This window comes from Canis lupus, chromosome 1, assembly GCF_003254725.2.
Source record: "Canis lupus dingo isolate Sandy chromosome 1, ASM325472v2, whole genome shotgun sequence".
Classification (NCBI taxonomy): Eukaryota; Metazoa; Chordata; class Mammalia; order Carnivora; family Canidae; genus Canis; species Canis lupus.
The window spans coordinates 42540131-42555318 of NC_064243.1; the positions used below are offsets into that span (position 1 = coordinate 42540131).

The window sequence follows — 15188 nt, forward strand, 5'->3', positions numbered from 1 at the left end:
GGTCAATCAAAGCAACAAGGCTGTGAGCACTGCTGTTTCTAGCAGTCTTTGAATACAGAGCAGACCATGTGTTGGTATAAATAACTGTGAGAATTTGGGGTGCAGGAGACAGTTGATGGATCCCAGCTAAGATATATCATCCCAATATGTAAAGAGGTTTTGGCCTCAAGGGGAAGACTCAGGCTCCTGGGTCTTGGAAAACACCAGCAAGAACAGGTAAAATCAGTCAGAGAGGATGCCCAAGAACTGAGCACACTATGTGCACAATAGGGAAAACTTTTCTCTTAGATTCACTAGAAACCAATGACATAGTCTAACCAAGCAAGCACCTTGCCTGTGTGCCTGTCTCACCTCATGCCGAGAAATCTGGGCTTGCAGCTCCTGGATGTTACTGGTGGCCACAGGTGTATCCTCGATTTCTCTGTGCGCTCCTTCTATAAGCTCCCGGAGGTGCTGCATTTCTTGCTCATACTGTTCATATTGCACCACAGCCTCCTTTGAAAGAGAAAACAACACATGATTATCTTTCTATATCAATAACTACATGGAATCATTCTGTGCTGCCGTCTACAGTGTTAACTGGTATTCACCTGTGTGTCTGGGAATAACAAATGATGGGTAAAATCCCTGGGTGACTCAAGTCCTCAAATTTATGCAGATATTTCAAAAGCTTCTCTCTAAAATAGTTTACTAAGATTATTAACAGACTCAAAATACCTAAATGGCTAGATCTTCTCTCTTCTCCCTATTCATATTGTCCTGAATATAGCAATGTCATGGTCTGAACAATGTCATGGTAGGAAGCGGTATGAGAAACACGATTGCTTCATTTTTCCATCTAAGAAATACTAAATATATATGCAAGGCACTTGTCTAAATGCTGAGGTAGAAGATAAAAAATGAAGAAAGCATGACTTCTATCCTTAGGAATTTACTATGTAACAAATTACAGGATAATCCAAGGAGCAAGAATAGTTGACCAAGTTGACCATTAACTATTTAATGAAAAGATATGTATACAATTTTTGGATAAAGTAAGTAAAGTATTAGTTGAAAGGAGATATAAAGTGGAGAGTGTCATTTCTTCCTGTAAATGGTTTTTCTCTTATTAGCTAAAAAGATTAAGAGTTCCACTTGGGTGCACTTTCAAGGCCAAAAAAAATGCATTTAGTGTATCAATAAGCTGAAATATGAAAAAAGATTCTGTAATATTATGCTAGCAACAAAGGCATTTTACAAGGTTTTAGAGGATTCTCAGATGAATAATAAGAGATAAAAATATATGACTGAAGATAAAATTAACCTTTATAAGTTATTCTTTACTAAAATATATTTCTAAAAGATAGCTTTCACCAAAGGCTATTTTTTATAGAGCTTTCCCCAGGCTTTTGTGGGTGATCCAAATGAGAGCATTTCATCTCCTTATTTTATATAACCACAACAATCTGTCAAATTTAACTTTCTGGATGTGTTTTGATGGCTGAGCCCACACAATGCTAAGAAAAGAAGCCCATGACTCATTTGCTGTTGCTCGCCTGGCACGGGGACTACAAGAGACTCTGGCTGGCACAGCAGTACATGCCTGCATGATGTTGCACTGCTGGATTGCTGTGTGCTGTAACCGGCTGGCCTCCTCCTGCAGGTGCAGAGCAGCATGGCACAGTGGCAAGCTGGTAACCACATCTTCAGGGATCCTCAGTGCACTCTGGCAAATCTGCACAGCATGGACCTTTGGCTTGAGTGACTCCATCTCAGATAACAAATGCTGAAAGTGCGAGTTCACATTTTGTTTTGTAAAAATGTTTAAAAATGTTCTACTTTAACAGCTTATTTCCTAAGCAAGAGACATTTACTAAATTACAGCTCTGTCACGTGTCATAAATATTTTCCAAGGAATTTTTCTTTTTATTTATTTTTTTAAGATTTTATTTATTTATTCATATGAGAGAGAGAAAGAGAGAGAGGCAGACAGAGAGAAAGAGAGAGAGAGGCAGAGACACAGGCAGAGAGAGAAGCAGGCTCCATGCAGGGAGCCTGACGTGGGACTCCATCCCGGGTCTCCAGGATCAAGTCCTGGGCTGAAGGCAGTGCTAAACTGCTGAGCCACCCAGGCTGCACAGAATTTTTCTTTAAATAATGCAAAGAGTACTAAGACTATAACTGAGTTTAAAAATCATTTTTCCTCACTATTTTCTTCTTTTTCTTCTCCTTCTACTTCTCCTTCTTCTTCTTCTTTTTCTTCTTCTTCTTCTTTTTTTAAATACATCTCCTTTCTCATTTCCTCTGGATTATCTTTGCTTACCTGTCGATGAGAAAGTTGCTCCTTGAGACTAAGACGGCCCACTTCTGGAGAAGTCAAGGTTGTCTGGGCTTGCTCCAAAGCAACTTGTAAGTTTTTAAGCTCGGTTTCAAATTTTTTCATATCCTAGAGAGTAAAAGCAATATGAATGTTAGTATATAAGCATTTGAAGTTCAAAGTCATCAGAGAATAACATCACAGTCAAGAAGGCGTTATCAGAGGTGAGTACTACTTCTCTACTATAACACCACCGTTAAAAAAAAAAAAGATAGACTTTCCAATTTGAATTACTATTTTTTTTTTTACCTTGGCAGCATCTTGGAGATTATGCATACGGATTTTGATCATCTGTCGCAGCTCCTCAGACTCCCGTCCCAGTTCTGCCACTTGCTGAGACATTTTTTCTGTGGAGTACACACTAGCAAGGTACTGTAATTTCACAATCATTGCTTCCAGATTGCTGTGAATTTCTTCAGATTCTTCTAGCATGGTCTAAAGTGAATTATCAAAATTTATGACATTGACAGGCAGACAGAGACATATAGGTAATCAATCTGGTGTGGTATAAGACTGTCAGACTGAAAGGAAGCGAGCTGTTATCCACAGTTCTCATAGTACTGTGTAGGTTCTATGTGTCTTACTGTGTTTAACCCTCACACCCTGTGCCTACTCCCTGCCTATTCTTATCCCCATTTCACAGAAAAAGAAATCAAGGTTTAGAAACTGCCAACCATTTGTCAAGGCTACATGTTATTAAGTATTGGACCCTAAGGCTCATTCTCTATCTACCACCCTAAGCTGCTCTCTGGGGAGGGTCAGGACATAAGTACCCCAGGAGTGTTGATGCTCTGACATGTTGGGTATCTTCATCAGGTTGCTAAGGCTACTTTTTCTCATTTTAAACTCAAGAGATGCTTTTCAGCTCCCATATCCTATGTCTAAGATCTAAGATGCCTATCAATCCAAGAAACAAAAATAACACAAGAACATTACAAACAAACAAAAACTTTTGAACACTGGCTTAATAAGACAAAGTGGGTAGAAGCTACTTGAGATACCATGAGGAATAAAATGCAGCCCTCGTCATTCAGGATAGTATCATCTAGTGAGACTAATAATACACATTGTATGGTAGAATGAAAGAGGAGAAATGTTAAAGATGGCAGAAATGAGATGTGCTACTACTTGGAGGAAGACTGGGAGAAGGCACAGCAAAACAAAGATGCAGAGGTGAGTGAGCACAAAATGGGAAGTTACTGGGATGTGTGATGTGTAAAGAGGAGGAATGGGAGCTGAGACATTATTCTTAGGCAATAGATATTTATTTTTTTAGAATAAAGTACAGTTTTTTCCTCATGAGGAATGCTATATATATAATAAAGCTTCAAAAGTATTGAACATATTAAGAAGAAAATAAAATACTCCACAATATGTCAGAGATAACTTTAAGTAGGAGATAACTGTTGTTATATTTGGGTATATTTTTAGGTAATTGAGACCATAATATATGTATAATTTTCCTTCTTTCTTTTCCACCTGACATTAGAACACATGCATTCTCTCTGTATACTGTTTTTGGCTAAACTTGGGCAGCCCCACCTAAGGCAGTCTGACCTAAGGCAGGGATGAGAGAACTCTCCAAAATAATATCTACAGGATGAGTTCTCTCCTGAGCAACTGAGAGAACCCTCGACATGTGGTGTCTGTCCTCCCATGTTCCTGAGGCATCAATCCACCCAACTGCCCAAGTCAAAACACCTAGGAGCCGTCCGTAGCTCCTCCCTCTCTTTCACCCACATCCAAGAGCCTCCAGAGTCCAGCATTCTAGCTCAGTAGTAGCCCTTGCGTCTGTCTTCTCTCAACCTCCAAAGAGAGACCTGTCACTCTCTAGCCTAACACTGAAACCACCTTCCATGCTGTCTTATCTTCATCAGTCTGTTTTCCACAGGCTGCTAAATCATTCTTAAAATATAAGCCTGAATTTGTTGCTTGCCTGAAAAATATCTATCAGAGGCTTCAGAGTAGGGTAAAGCCCAAGTTCTCAACAGGCCTTTGGATCTTCTGTTCTTTCTCTATTCTTACCTCTTTGCCTTTTCCCAGCTCTCCTCCACACCTCCTCCTACTGTACTGCTCCCTCCACTGCACCAAATGGAGCACCCCTCACTTTTACTACTGGAATTTCAACACAAGTAGGTAGCCTGTCATTACCTTATGAGGCAGTGTGGGTGGATCATGCTCCTATGGGCTCCCTCAGCATCTTGATCATCATTTCCTACACTTACCACATTGTTTGTAATTGTCTAGATCTGTCTGTCTTGTGCCTCCTTTTATCAATTCCCTGGGGCAAGAACAGTCAGTATTTTTTTGTATTCTAAGGCCTAACAAGATTCCTAGATTTGGAGAGAAAGTATTCTATAAATATTTGTTGAATAAATAAATGAGTGCAGGACTGATTTCAAGAAAAAAAAAAGTTTTGATGGTTACTTTAAAGACTACATTGTACTTTATGATATCCAAAATGTCATTCAGAAAAGTGACTTGACAGTTTTCTTTAAAATTCCACTATAGGGACGCCTGGGTAGCTCAGTTGGTTAAACGTCTGCCTTTGGCTTAGGTCATGATCCTGGAGTCCTGGGACTGAGCCCCTGCTTCTCCCTCTCCCTCTTCCTTCTACTTGTGCTCACTCTCTCTCTCCGAAATAAATAAATAAAATCTTAAAAAAAAAATTCCACTATAGTGGGGTGCCTGGGTGGCTCAAATGGTTAAGCAGCTGACTCTTGGTTTCATCTCAGCTCATAATGTCAGGGTCATGAGATTAAGCCCTCTGTCAGGCTCTATACTCAGCATGGAGTCCCCTTCCTTCCCCCCCTTCCTCCCTCCCATTCTGTTCCCCACCACAAACTCTTTTTCTTTCTCTCTCTCAAATAAATTAACTAAATCTTAAAAAATAAAAATAGAAAAATAAAATTCCAGTATAATTATTAATATTGCATAAAGTATTTTCTACGTTTTGGATTGCGGAGTAATAACTAAGATTTTGGTGATCATGATGCATTTTGCCAATTGTTTTTCAAAATGATTTTAACACTTAAACTTTAGGGTTGAAAGCTTTTTCTTCTTTAAATATGAATCTCAAATAACTTTTAAATGGTATTAATTTGATAAAGTGCTCTCTCACACTCTCTTTTAAATTTTCATTTCTAGATTTCTAATGAGGTTCAATATTTTTCTCATCATTTACAACCAGTTGTAAATTAAGTCTTGTCTTGAGTGGTTTAAGAAAGATTCCAGAAGAGTATACAAGATTGATTAGAGAATACGAAAACTGATTAGCATCTGTTAAAGCATTCCAAGGAGGCAATGAGGCTTTAATCTAGAAACCTGTCCACAGGAATGGAAAAGGGAATGGTTTAAAAGATATGAGTATACATAAATCAGAATAAAAGAGAGAGAATCTAAAATACTTCAGGATATCCATGTAAGTAAAAATCATTCTGTGTTGTATTGTAAGTGAACTGTGCTATTACATACTTGTATCTAATTCAAGCTAAAGATAATAAAAGGATGAAATAATTTCCTGGATGATACAACCAGAAGAAAACTTCCGGAAATGAAGTAATGCAGCCACCTTCTGATATGGACTCTTTGCTACTTTCTAGCTGACCCCCACTTCCTCTGCAGAGCCAGACAACTGAGACCAGGCTGAGTGCTGAGAGTGAGGAGGACCCACATGGCAGATAGTGTGCTTGATATTTGCACATATGTTAAACCATTCGATCCTCCTAATAATTCTGCAATAAAAGTATCATTTACATCTCCATCTTAATGAGAAAACACAATTCAGGGAGGCAAAAGAGTTTGCTCCAAATTGCACAGCCCTAAACAGCAGAGATTGGTTTTCCCATCAGTCTGAGTCTGCAGTCTATAATCTCTCCACATGTCATATCTCTTCATGGGGAAGAATTTCCCACCATATCCAAGCATCTGATTGTTTCAAAGAAGCTGCAAAAAAAGAAAAACCTATACAGGGCTATTTGGGTCTTGGAGAGAAAAAAATCTAGGGGAGATAGAGGATATTTATTTATATAGTTTTATGAAATCTTATGGGTAACCACTTCCTTTTAAACCACTGGACAAGTCATTAGGGTTACGTTAGCTTTCTTTTTATCTGGAACCTACAATAATTCCACATCATGGCCCTTTAAATTTTCTGCCAGTCTAGCTAGTTAAATCAAATTGCTCCCTTACTCTTTGAAAACTATTTTTCCCAAAATTACCTGATGTAAAACATATTGTTCTCGAAGTTGGTTTGCAGAATTCCATGTAATCTTTCCATGTACCAACACTTTAGCTTTCTCAATCCACTTCAAAATGAATTCAAGCATTTCATTGTATTCTTCTAAATGTGATGCTGCCTGAAAAAATCATTAACATTCAGATAGCAATTGTAAACTCTGCTTCATGAACTAGAAAACAGTCTTCTATTTCTCTTTCTGTACAATAATCCTAGGGGTTGATTTTTATAATATCTGTGTTATCTAAAGGTATCATGAACAATCATTCCCTTGTTGAAAACCTGTCAAGGACTTCCCAGTGACTTTAGGATAAAGTTCAAATCCTTAATATGCTTGAATAATTTGTCTTTTAAAAATATTCTATTTTCTCATCTCTGAGTCATCAGTCTAGTACCTCTCTATCCCTCCTTCTATACTCCACTCTCACTGATTCAGGAGGTGGTAGTGGGGATTATAGCTGCCAAATTTTGGTTTATTTTATTTATTTATTTATTTATTTATTTATTTATTTATTTGTACTATTATTTATTATTGCCAAATCCTAATTTGGTTTGTCTGTGATTACAGAAAAAATACATAATGAATTTATAAAGGTGAGTCTACAGTCAACAATTATGAGAGATGTGTGACCCAAACCTATTAAGTAAATGCAAGCATATCTATGTATCTATATATCTATATCTATCTTGTGTCTTACATCTTTATATTTATATATACCTTCTGTCTTATATCTTTGTATTTTTATTATATATAATAATATATATATATATAAATTATATATATAATTATATATAAAATACTTAATATAAATACTTAAAATTATATATATATATATATATATATATATATATATATATATATACACACACACATATATAAAATACTTAAAGGTATTTGAATTCATCCCAAACTGAATTTGTAAAACATGTTAAGGGATGAGTATTCATTTCACAAAATACTTCTCCAGTTGACAAAATATTCATTCCAATAGTCCATTTATATGACCACCTTTGTAAATGAACTTATAATATAGTTTGATATAAAATAAGGGGAAGTTTACATGTAAGTTTTAGGAACACAAGTGTGGTATGAAATAAGCTACTCTTATCATTGTTAATATTATCTTTTTATTTATTTAAAAAAAAAAAAAAGCAAACACTGAATATCTGCCTTAAAGGATTTTGATTCCTGTCCTGGAAGACCTACCTGACTGAGCTTGGAGAGCCGATTCTCAGCCTGCCTAATGGTCTGTTGGTGAAGTTCAGTCAGTTTTCCTATCTTCTTGGCCAGTGGTTTACCCAGTTGTCCATTCTGCTCTGAGAATTTCTGTACTGCTGCATCTAGTTCCATTAATTTTAAATTACAGCCGTCTAATTCCTCTCCTAGCACCTAGGTGGTAATCAAAACAAAAGAACATTAGACTACAAGAAATAAATTCCCCTAGATTTCCCAAGGTCAAGGGTGGTATTTTAAATGATTTTTGTATGCGTCAAATATTATAAAGAATGATTATACTCTGATCAGGTCATTTCTGTTTCTTCGGTTAGATAGGCAGAGCAGGCAGGATGTTTTATAACCTTGGTGTTTATTTCCTAGGAGGCTGAGTGAGATGGTTGTTTTCCTTCTGCCGCACCCAAAAAGGATTAATCACTTAACTCATCAGCAGAGCGAGAACACAGATTTAACCACCAAAATAATCCTTCCATTTGGAATTTTTATATTTATATTCCCAAATCATTATTTGGTCCTGTGACACTTTTCCCTATTACACATGTATGCAGGGACATCTATTAATACAGCTCCACTGTAATCATGAGATAAATGTTGTAAGGGATCTATGCTATTATGTTTATACAATGTCTTACTGTCTGCCTTTACTTTCTGGATTTAATGAAGCTTGCTAATCAAGAAAGCTTTTTTCCCCCTCTATATCCCCAAAATAAAATAACTTCAAAACATAGTTAATTCATTCAGTAGCATCTCTTATGTTTCCCCTTCTCCTTCCTTACCTTTTGGTCAGATTTAGCTTGTGCTAAATTATCTGTCTTTGCTCTCAGCTTACTTAGAATAGTTGTGAGATCTTTGGCTATCTTCTGAATTTGCCGGCTGAACTCCTGGCTCATGGCCTTGCTCTGTTCAACTTCTCTTACTTTGTCCTGGATCTAAATAATCAATGAGAACAGCAAAACCAACTATGATTAAAATTGCATAATTGCTGCTGAAAACCTCAATCATAAGATGTTGACAAGAGAGACACTGGCATGGTTAATGCCATTTTGGCATGGATGCACTTTGTCAGACCAGCCACATGCTGTTATGAGCTCTCATGGCTTTCCACACAGCTTTGCTTCCCACCACCTTTATGCATGTACTGTCCCTTTCTGCTGCTGTTTCAGCAAAGAAACAAGCAATGCATGTACAGTGATCTATGCATCAAATGTTTATAGAATATTCATTATAGATAGCAATATACATATAGCTGAGTTTGAATCCTATCTTCTCCATTTACTACCTTCAGAACACAAATTCCTTTAAGCCTGTTCTTCCATAAAATGGAAAACATTTCCAGATAATTGGAAGCACCTGGATTTGTTTCCAAGCACCTTTTTATATATAGCTGTTGGTGATCTGTTAACTCCTTTTCCAACTTTCCAAGTGCATCCCTATAGTATATCAAAAAAAGGTTAAGCACATCTAATAAAAAAGAAAGGTTAAAAAAAAAAGTACAGTTAACATTTATAAGTTTCTAATGGCTTTGGTTTGATTTGATAACAGTGATATTTTTACTTCTAATAAAATGCTTAAGAGAAAACGGTAAAGAAATATTTTCTTTATATAAGTGAAAGGCCTTAAAAAAATCACTTTAGTACAGAGGAAACACAGCATTGAAAGAACACTTTTTTGAGGTGCCTAGATAGATAGCTCAGTCAGTTGAGTGCCTGACTCTTGGTTTCAGCTCAGGTCATGATCTCAGGATTGTAAGATGGAGGCCTGCATGGCTCTGCACTCAGCAGAGAGTCCACCTGAGATTCTCTCTCTCTCTCTCTACCTCTGTTCCTCCTCCCAACTCACACTTGCTCACCCACTCTATCTCTCTCTTTCTCTCTCAAATAAATAAATAAATATTTTTTAAAAAAGAATACTTCTTTGGCTTTCATTAATTTTGAGTGCCAATGTAAATGGGATGCATGAAAATAACTCTAATATAGAAAAATTTACCCAGAGAAAAAGAAAAATTAAATTTAAACTCTTTTTTTAAGATTTGAGCTTTCTAAGTCATCCTTCCCAGTAAACCTTCCAATGTCTAAGAAGAAAAACCAAATAGGCAATTAAATACTTAAAATAGAAAATAACATTTTAGTTTATTTTATTTAGTTTAGATGTAGCACTGGATTTTGATGAAATTTTTAAAAACACTTTACAATATACATTGGAGTGTCCAAAAAATGCAATGTACTTGTATGAATTTTATAATTGTTATGATGTGATACTACTTTCCATTTTATGTAGCACTTTAGAATTAGGGATATATCTTCTTTTTGTCCTCTATAGACCGCTTTCAACTTAACTGTGTTTTAGCATTATGTCACCAAGGAGGTCCTAAAAAGCTATTATGTTTCCAAACAGATGCTATCAAAGTTATTTTCACTACGTGAAAGCATGTCCTCTCTTTAGGACCTAACATAGAAATCTCCCTCTGATCTCAGTACTATGAATGATTATGTATCTCTTTGTTTAAAAATAAAAGACTTGTAAAATTTATAGTCATGGATTAGATTACATGGCACATCTTTCATTGGTCATTTGAAAGCTAGAGTTATTTAATGAGCCTTCCTCTAGCAAAATTATATGACTCACAAACATGCATTTTGGGTAATAAATTCTTCCTTAGCTTTACCTTATTTTTTTCACTCTGATTTTCCCTTTTTTCAAATATCTTACCTACTTACCTTATATTTTACTGAACTGAAATAACAGCTAGAGGAGTACCTGGCAGGTCCTGGGTACTAAAAAAATTTGTTGAATACATGAAATACAGCTTTTAGAAAAATTTAAGTCATTTTTAAAGAAAAAGGTGAAGTAGTAAGTTATTTGTAATTATATTAATTATATTACATATTATATTAATTATATTTTTATATTGTTCATATCTGCGATCATCTGATATATTGCCAGCAAATAAGACCTCTAATTTAATATTGTCAGTTTATACCGATGCATTTTTAACTGTTTCCATGGAGATATAATTATGAAAATCAAGAATTCTCCTACAAGAACACTGAGCCTCTGAAAGAATGGAAAGGCATACTTTGTGATCATAGATTTACCTGGTCATGGATAGTTCCTAGGTCCAGTGCCACTTCAGCTAACTGAAGGGATACTTCAGAAGGTAATATGGAATAAAGACCCAGGTATTTATTTTTCTGCTCTTCAGTCATTTTCTCAATGTTCTGTCGGCGATTTGTGGCTTCTGTTAGGAGAATCTAAAAAAAAAAAAAAAAAGACATCAGACCATGTATTATTCATCAATATATGAAGTGTGGACTTAGAAAAACATTTTTTTAAAAACTCAAGCCTTTCTGGGGAGAAGCATGTCCCCTTTATACAGAACGAAAGAAACTCCCTTGAAATAATAAAAGCCTTTTATATAGTACATTTCTGAAGAATTTTAATTCAATACTCATTGAATATAAGCAAGCATATATCATTAAAATCACGACAACATTTTAAAATGATGAGTATAGGGAATAAGAAGAGTTTTGTACCTGAAGTTCTTCAAGTTGAGCATCTATTTCTATTGTTGGATTCCCCAAATATTCCTTTGTTTCCTGAACCCAAGATTTCACAGAATTGATCTGAGTCTCCACAACTTCTCGTTCCTTTAGCTCTTGTTTTACCACCTTTCCATTACTCTTCACTTTCTCCTGCATGCTTCAGAAACATTAAAATGATAAACCAGAAGTGGATTTGAAATGAAAGGAAGTCCCTAATTCATGACATCATATTATTAAAAATAGATGTAAAAAAAGTGAAGCCTCATATCTTTTTTTGCAAGTAAAGACTCTTCCCAGAATTGTGAGATGATATTCAGTAAAACTTAAGTCAAGGACAACAGAAGAATATATGTCATATGAAGTCAATGATTTATCCCCGGAAAACAGAGCTGACATACTTCCAAACCCCTAAATTGCAATGAATTTTCCTATCTTAAGTAACTAGTGATTGTTTATTTATTTTCTCTTTGGAAATCTACTCACATGGTGCAGAATCATCAGCATTTAAAAGTAATGTATAATTGGAATATTTGTGACTATTAGAGGCTAGTCTCTAAACAAAGTATCGAGCTTTGGAAATTTGGCACTTAATAATGTTCAATATCCAAATTGTAAGTTTTTATTTGAATTGACATAAGTCTGATAAAAAAGTTCAAATAAATGAAATCAGATTATCCTGAATTCATTTATAAGTAGAAGAGGTGAATATAGGCTATGGATGAGTATTAGTTAATACAGGATAAAATTATCTATTGACATTTTTTCTCTGGCTCAGTAAGTGAATTGGGCTGACTTTGCATCCTTAAGATTAACTTTCTCCTTCTGCTAAATTCACTATCAGTAAATAGTTTTTATTTATCTGGACTTTGACATTACTCTTATCTCCCTGTCCTCCAATTTAGCCAAAAAGTTATCAAGCTTTAACAAAATGTTCTCAATAGCTCTCACCTGTTTACCTTTCAAGCTTCATTTCTTATGAATTGCCCCATTGCCCAACAGCTCCTTGAAAATGACATGCTCACATCCAAGCTTCCTTACATTCTATTCCTGTTTGCTAATCTTTCCTCCCACTTCACTGCCTAGCTTAAGCCTGCCCAGTCTTCAGCATAAGTACCTCTCCTGAAGGGAAGCCTTCCTAGTTGCTTCTGCTTTCTATGCCCTTACGACTCTTTCCATGCTCTATCTAAATGATTCTGTAGTTGTCGGTTTCTGCTGCTTGAGTGAAAACCTCATGAAGGTAGAGACTGAATCTGTATGGCTCATTACTATATTTCTAATTACTACTAGTATGTATTTATCAGATAAATATTTCAAGAGTTAAGAAAAATGAAAGGCAGGGATGAAGAGAACAGTTCCCCCCATTTTTAAGGCAGCATGATGGAACATTCTCAGACTCTAATACCATGTATATCCTTTTGGGTTATGGCCAAGTTTAGTAACAGAGAACTAAAGCAAGTGTATACTTACTTCAGGCACCGATCTTGCATTGTCGTGATTTCCTGGACAATGGATGGCTCTTCTCCAGGGGACTTTGTGGCTCCATCCTGGAGCATACTTAGAGCTTGCTGCCGCAGCAGGCCTAAAGCCAATTGCTGCTGTTCCAGCTCCAGAATGAGCGTGTCATGAAAGTCAAGAAGAGTTAGGAGTTCTGCTTTTGAGGCTTTCTCTGCTGAACTTCCCGGTAATTTATCTTGTAGCTGATCAATTATTTCAGTGGCTTTTTTAACCTGATAACAAATGTATATACTATGAAGCTCAAAAACAAAATGAAAAGGCCAAGCAATTCCAATAAATGCCACATTTGATACTAAGGCATTGAAACACATTAAGATCATGACATAAAGTCTAAATATCAGGGACTAAACATGAACAATCTCCTTAATGTGAAAGGAAAGATTTCTGGGTTTTAGGATTTAATCTCAAAATAATAGGGCAACCAGACACCACATAACACAAAGGTTTTTTTTTTTTTTTAAACTGAACAGATAAAAGAAAAACTCTTTCCAATATTTATGTTGACATGAATGCATGCCTTTCAGTCATTAAGGAGGATATGGTTTAAAACATTGAAGCTTACTTAAAAGATAAAAAGAATTAAATATGGGATTTTAAATTCTTGCTCATTTTTATGGCAAAGAAAATATTTTATACTTTTTCAGGGCCAGGTAAGACATTTCTTTTTAAAAATTTGTTTATTTGAGAGAGGGAGGGGAAGCGAGAGACAGTGTGCATAAGTAGGAGGAGGAGCAGAGGGAGAGAATTTCAAGCAGATGCCCTACTTAGTATGGAGCCCCATTTGGGGCTCAGTCTGAGGACCAATGAAATCATGATCCAAGTTAAAACCAAGAGTCAGATGCTTAACTGACTGAGCCACCCAGGCACTCCATTCTTTTTAAGATTTATTTATTTATTTTAGAGAGGCAGGGGGTAAGAAAATTATATTAAGAGCCTAGCAAAAGGGGCAAAGTGGGCTTGTATTTCTTTCAAAATTTAATTGCTTGGTTTTCTCATTAAAATAATCAGACCTTAGGGAACCTGGGTGTCTCAGCTGGTTGAGCATCTGACTCTTGATGGCTCAGAGTTGTGGGATTGAACACCCAGTCAGGCTCCATGCTCAGCAGTGAGTCTGCTTGGCATTCTCTCTGCCCCTCCCATTGTCCTCACTCTCTCTTTTTCTTTATCTAAACTTAAATAAATAAACCTTTAAAAAAATCAGATCGTGACTTGGGGTTAAATTTCACATTAAATTGCACATTGTATTTCATATTTTGGTTTTCACGCCACGAAATAGAGACTTAAAAAAGAAAGGCTTTTCGTTTTCATAAAGCCAATTTCAAAAAAGGAACAAAATAATATTGCTTTTGAAAATACATTGTCATCAGCAAGGAAAGAATTATTTGGGCCCATTAATCATGGAAATTACCTTATTGTTAAAGCTCTTCCACTCATCTACTGCATCTTCTAGTATCTTCTCCTGGTCCTGAGCCACAGCACGGAGACGTGTCCAGCGCTGCCAGACAGTAGTCATGGACCTGCTTATGGCTGCTTTGCTTGCATCATTTCCAGTTTTTTCCAATTGTGAAGTTTTATCCTCAAGGGCCACAACTTTCTCATGGAAAGAGTTAACTACTGATACTAAAGACTGAGGTAGCGAGAGGATAAAAAAGGTTATGAGGAGAGATTGATTTTTTAAAAGTTTTATGGATTTCAGTAAAGCCCAAATTACCTGCAAAAGGAAATGTTCCTATATATATTTATTTCCCTTAGTAACTCTTACTTTTACACTTAATTTTTTATTCACTTAGGCTTGAATTTTTTAAAGAGGTAAGATAAATATATCTTTATTAAAAACTTATTTATTAAAAAGTTTATTTGCAACTTGAGATAACATTCTCCCAATTTCAAAAAGCAGTAAAAATGTAAGTAAACTGCATTTGATATTTAAGTATGTTACATTCCACCTTATATTGCTGTGATATATGAGTGAGACTCAGTTATTAATATCTGAATATAATTTGAATTTATTGAAATTATTTACCGAAATTTTCAATTTATTGAAATTATTTACTGAAAAGTATTTACTGAAATTTATTAAGTATCATATCTTATCAGAAGAAAATTTCTCTGAAGGTCTTTTTATAAAACTAGCTGTGCATTTCATCAGGAATCCAGAAAGGTGGTAGCATTTAATTAAATTCAAACTGTTATAAAATATGACTTAGTGTATCCTTTTCATATTTAAATGCATCCAGGTGGGAATGAAGATATATTGACCTGTCTCTAGAACTCTCAGATGCCAAAGACCCATTACAATTACAA

At 35.6% G+C, this 15188-nt stretch overlaps 1 protein-coding gene across 16 annotated transcripts in view; it reads right to left on the bottom strand.

Moving 5' to 3' along the window:
- The window catches only part of SYNE1 (spectrin repeat containing nuclear envelope protein 1), a 449297-nt gene that overhangs the window by 166724 nt on the left and 267385 nt on the right, over window positions 1-15188 (bottom strand). For all 16 annotated transcript variants that reach the window (XM_049113743.1, XM_035708408.2, XM_049113741.1 and 13 more), the window contains 11 exons: window positions 14293-14511; window positions 12837-13096; window positions 11361-11526; window positions 10923-11078; window positions 8604-8756; window positions 7801-7983; window positions 6577-6714; window positions 2606-2791; window positions 2303-2425; window positions 1583-1765; window positions 352-495 (listed from right to left, as the gene is read on the bottom strand). In XM_049113743.1, coding sequence (XP_048969700.1) covers window positions 352-495; window positions 1583-1765; window positions 2303-2425; window positions 2606-2791; window positions 6577-6714; window positions 7801-7983; window positions 8604-8756; window positions 10923-11078; window positions 11361-11526; window positions 12837-13096; window positions 14293-14511 — 1911 coding nt within the window. The remainder of the gene's footprint in view (window positions 1-351; window positions 496-1582; window positions 1766-2302; window positions 2426-2605; window positions 2792-6576; window positions 6715-7800; window positions 7984-8603; window positions 8757-10922; window positions 11079-11360; window positions 11527-12836; window positions 13097-14292; window positions 14512-15188) is intronic.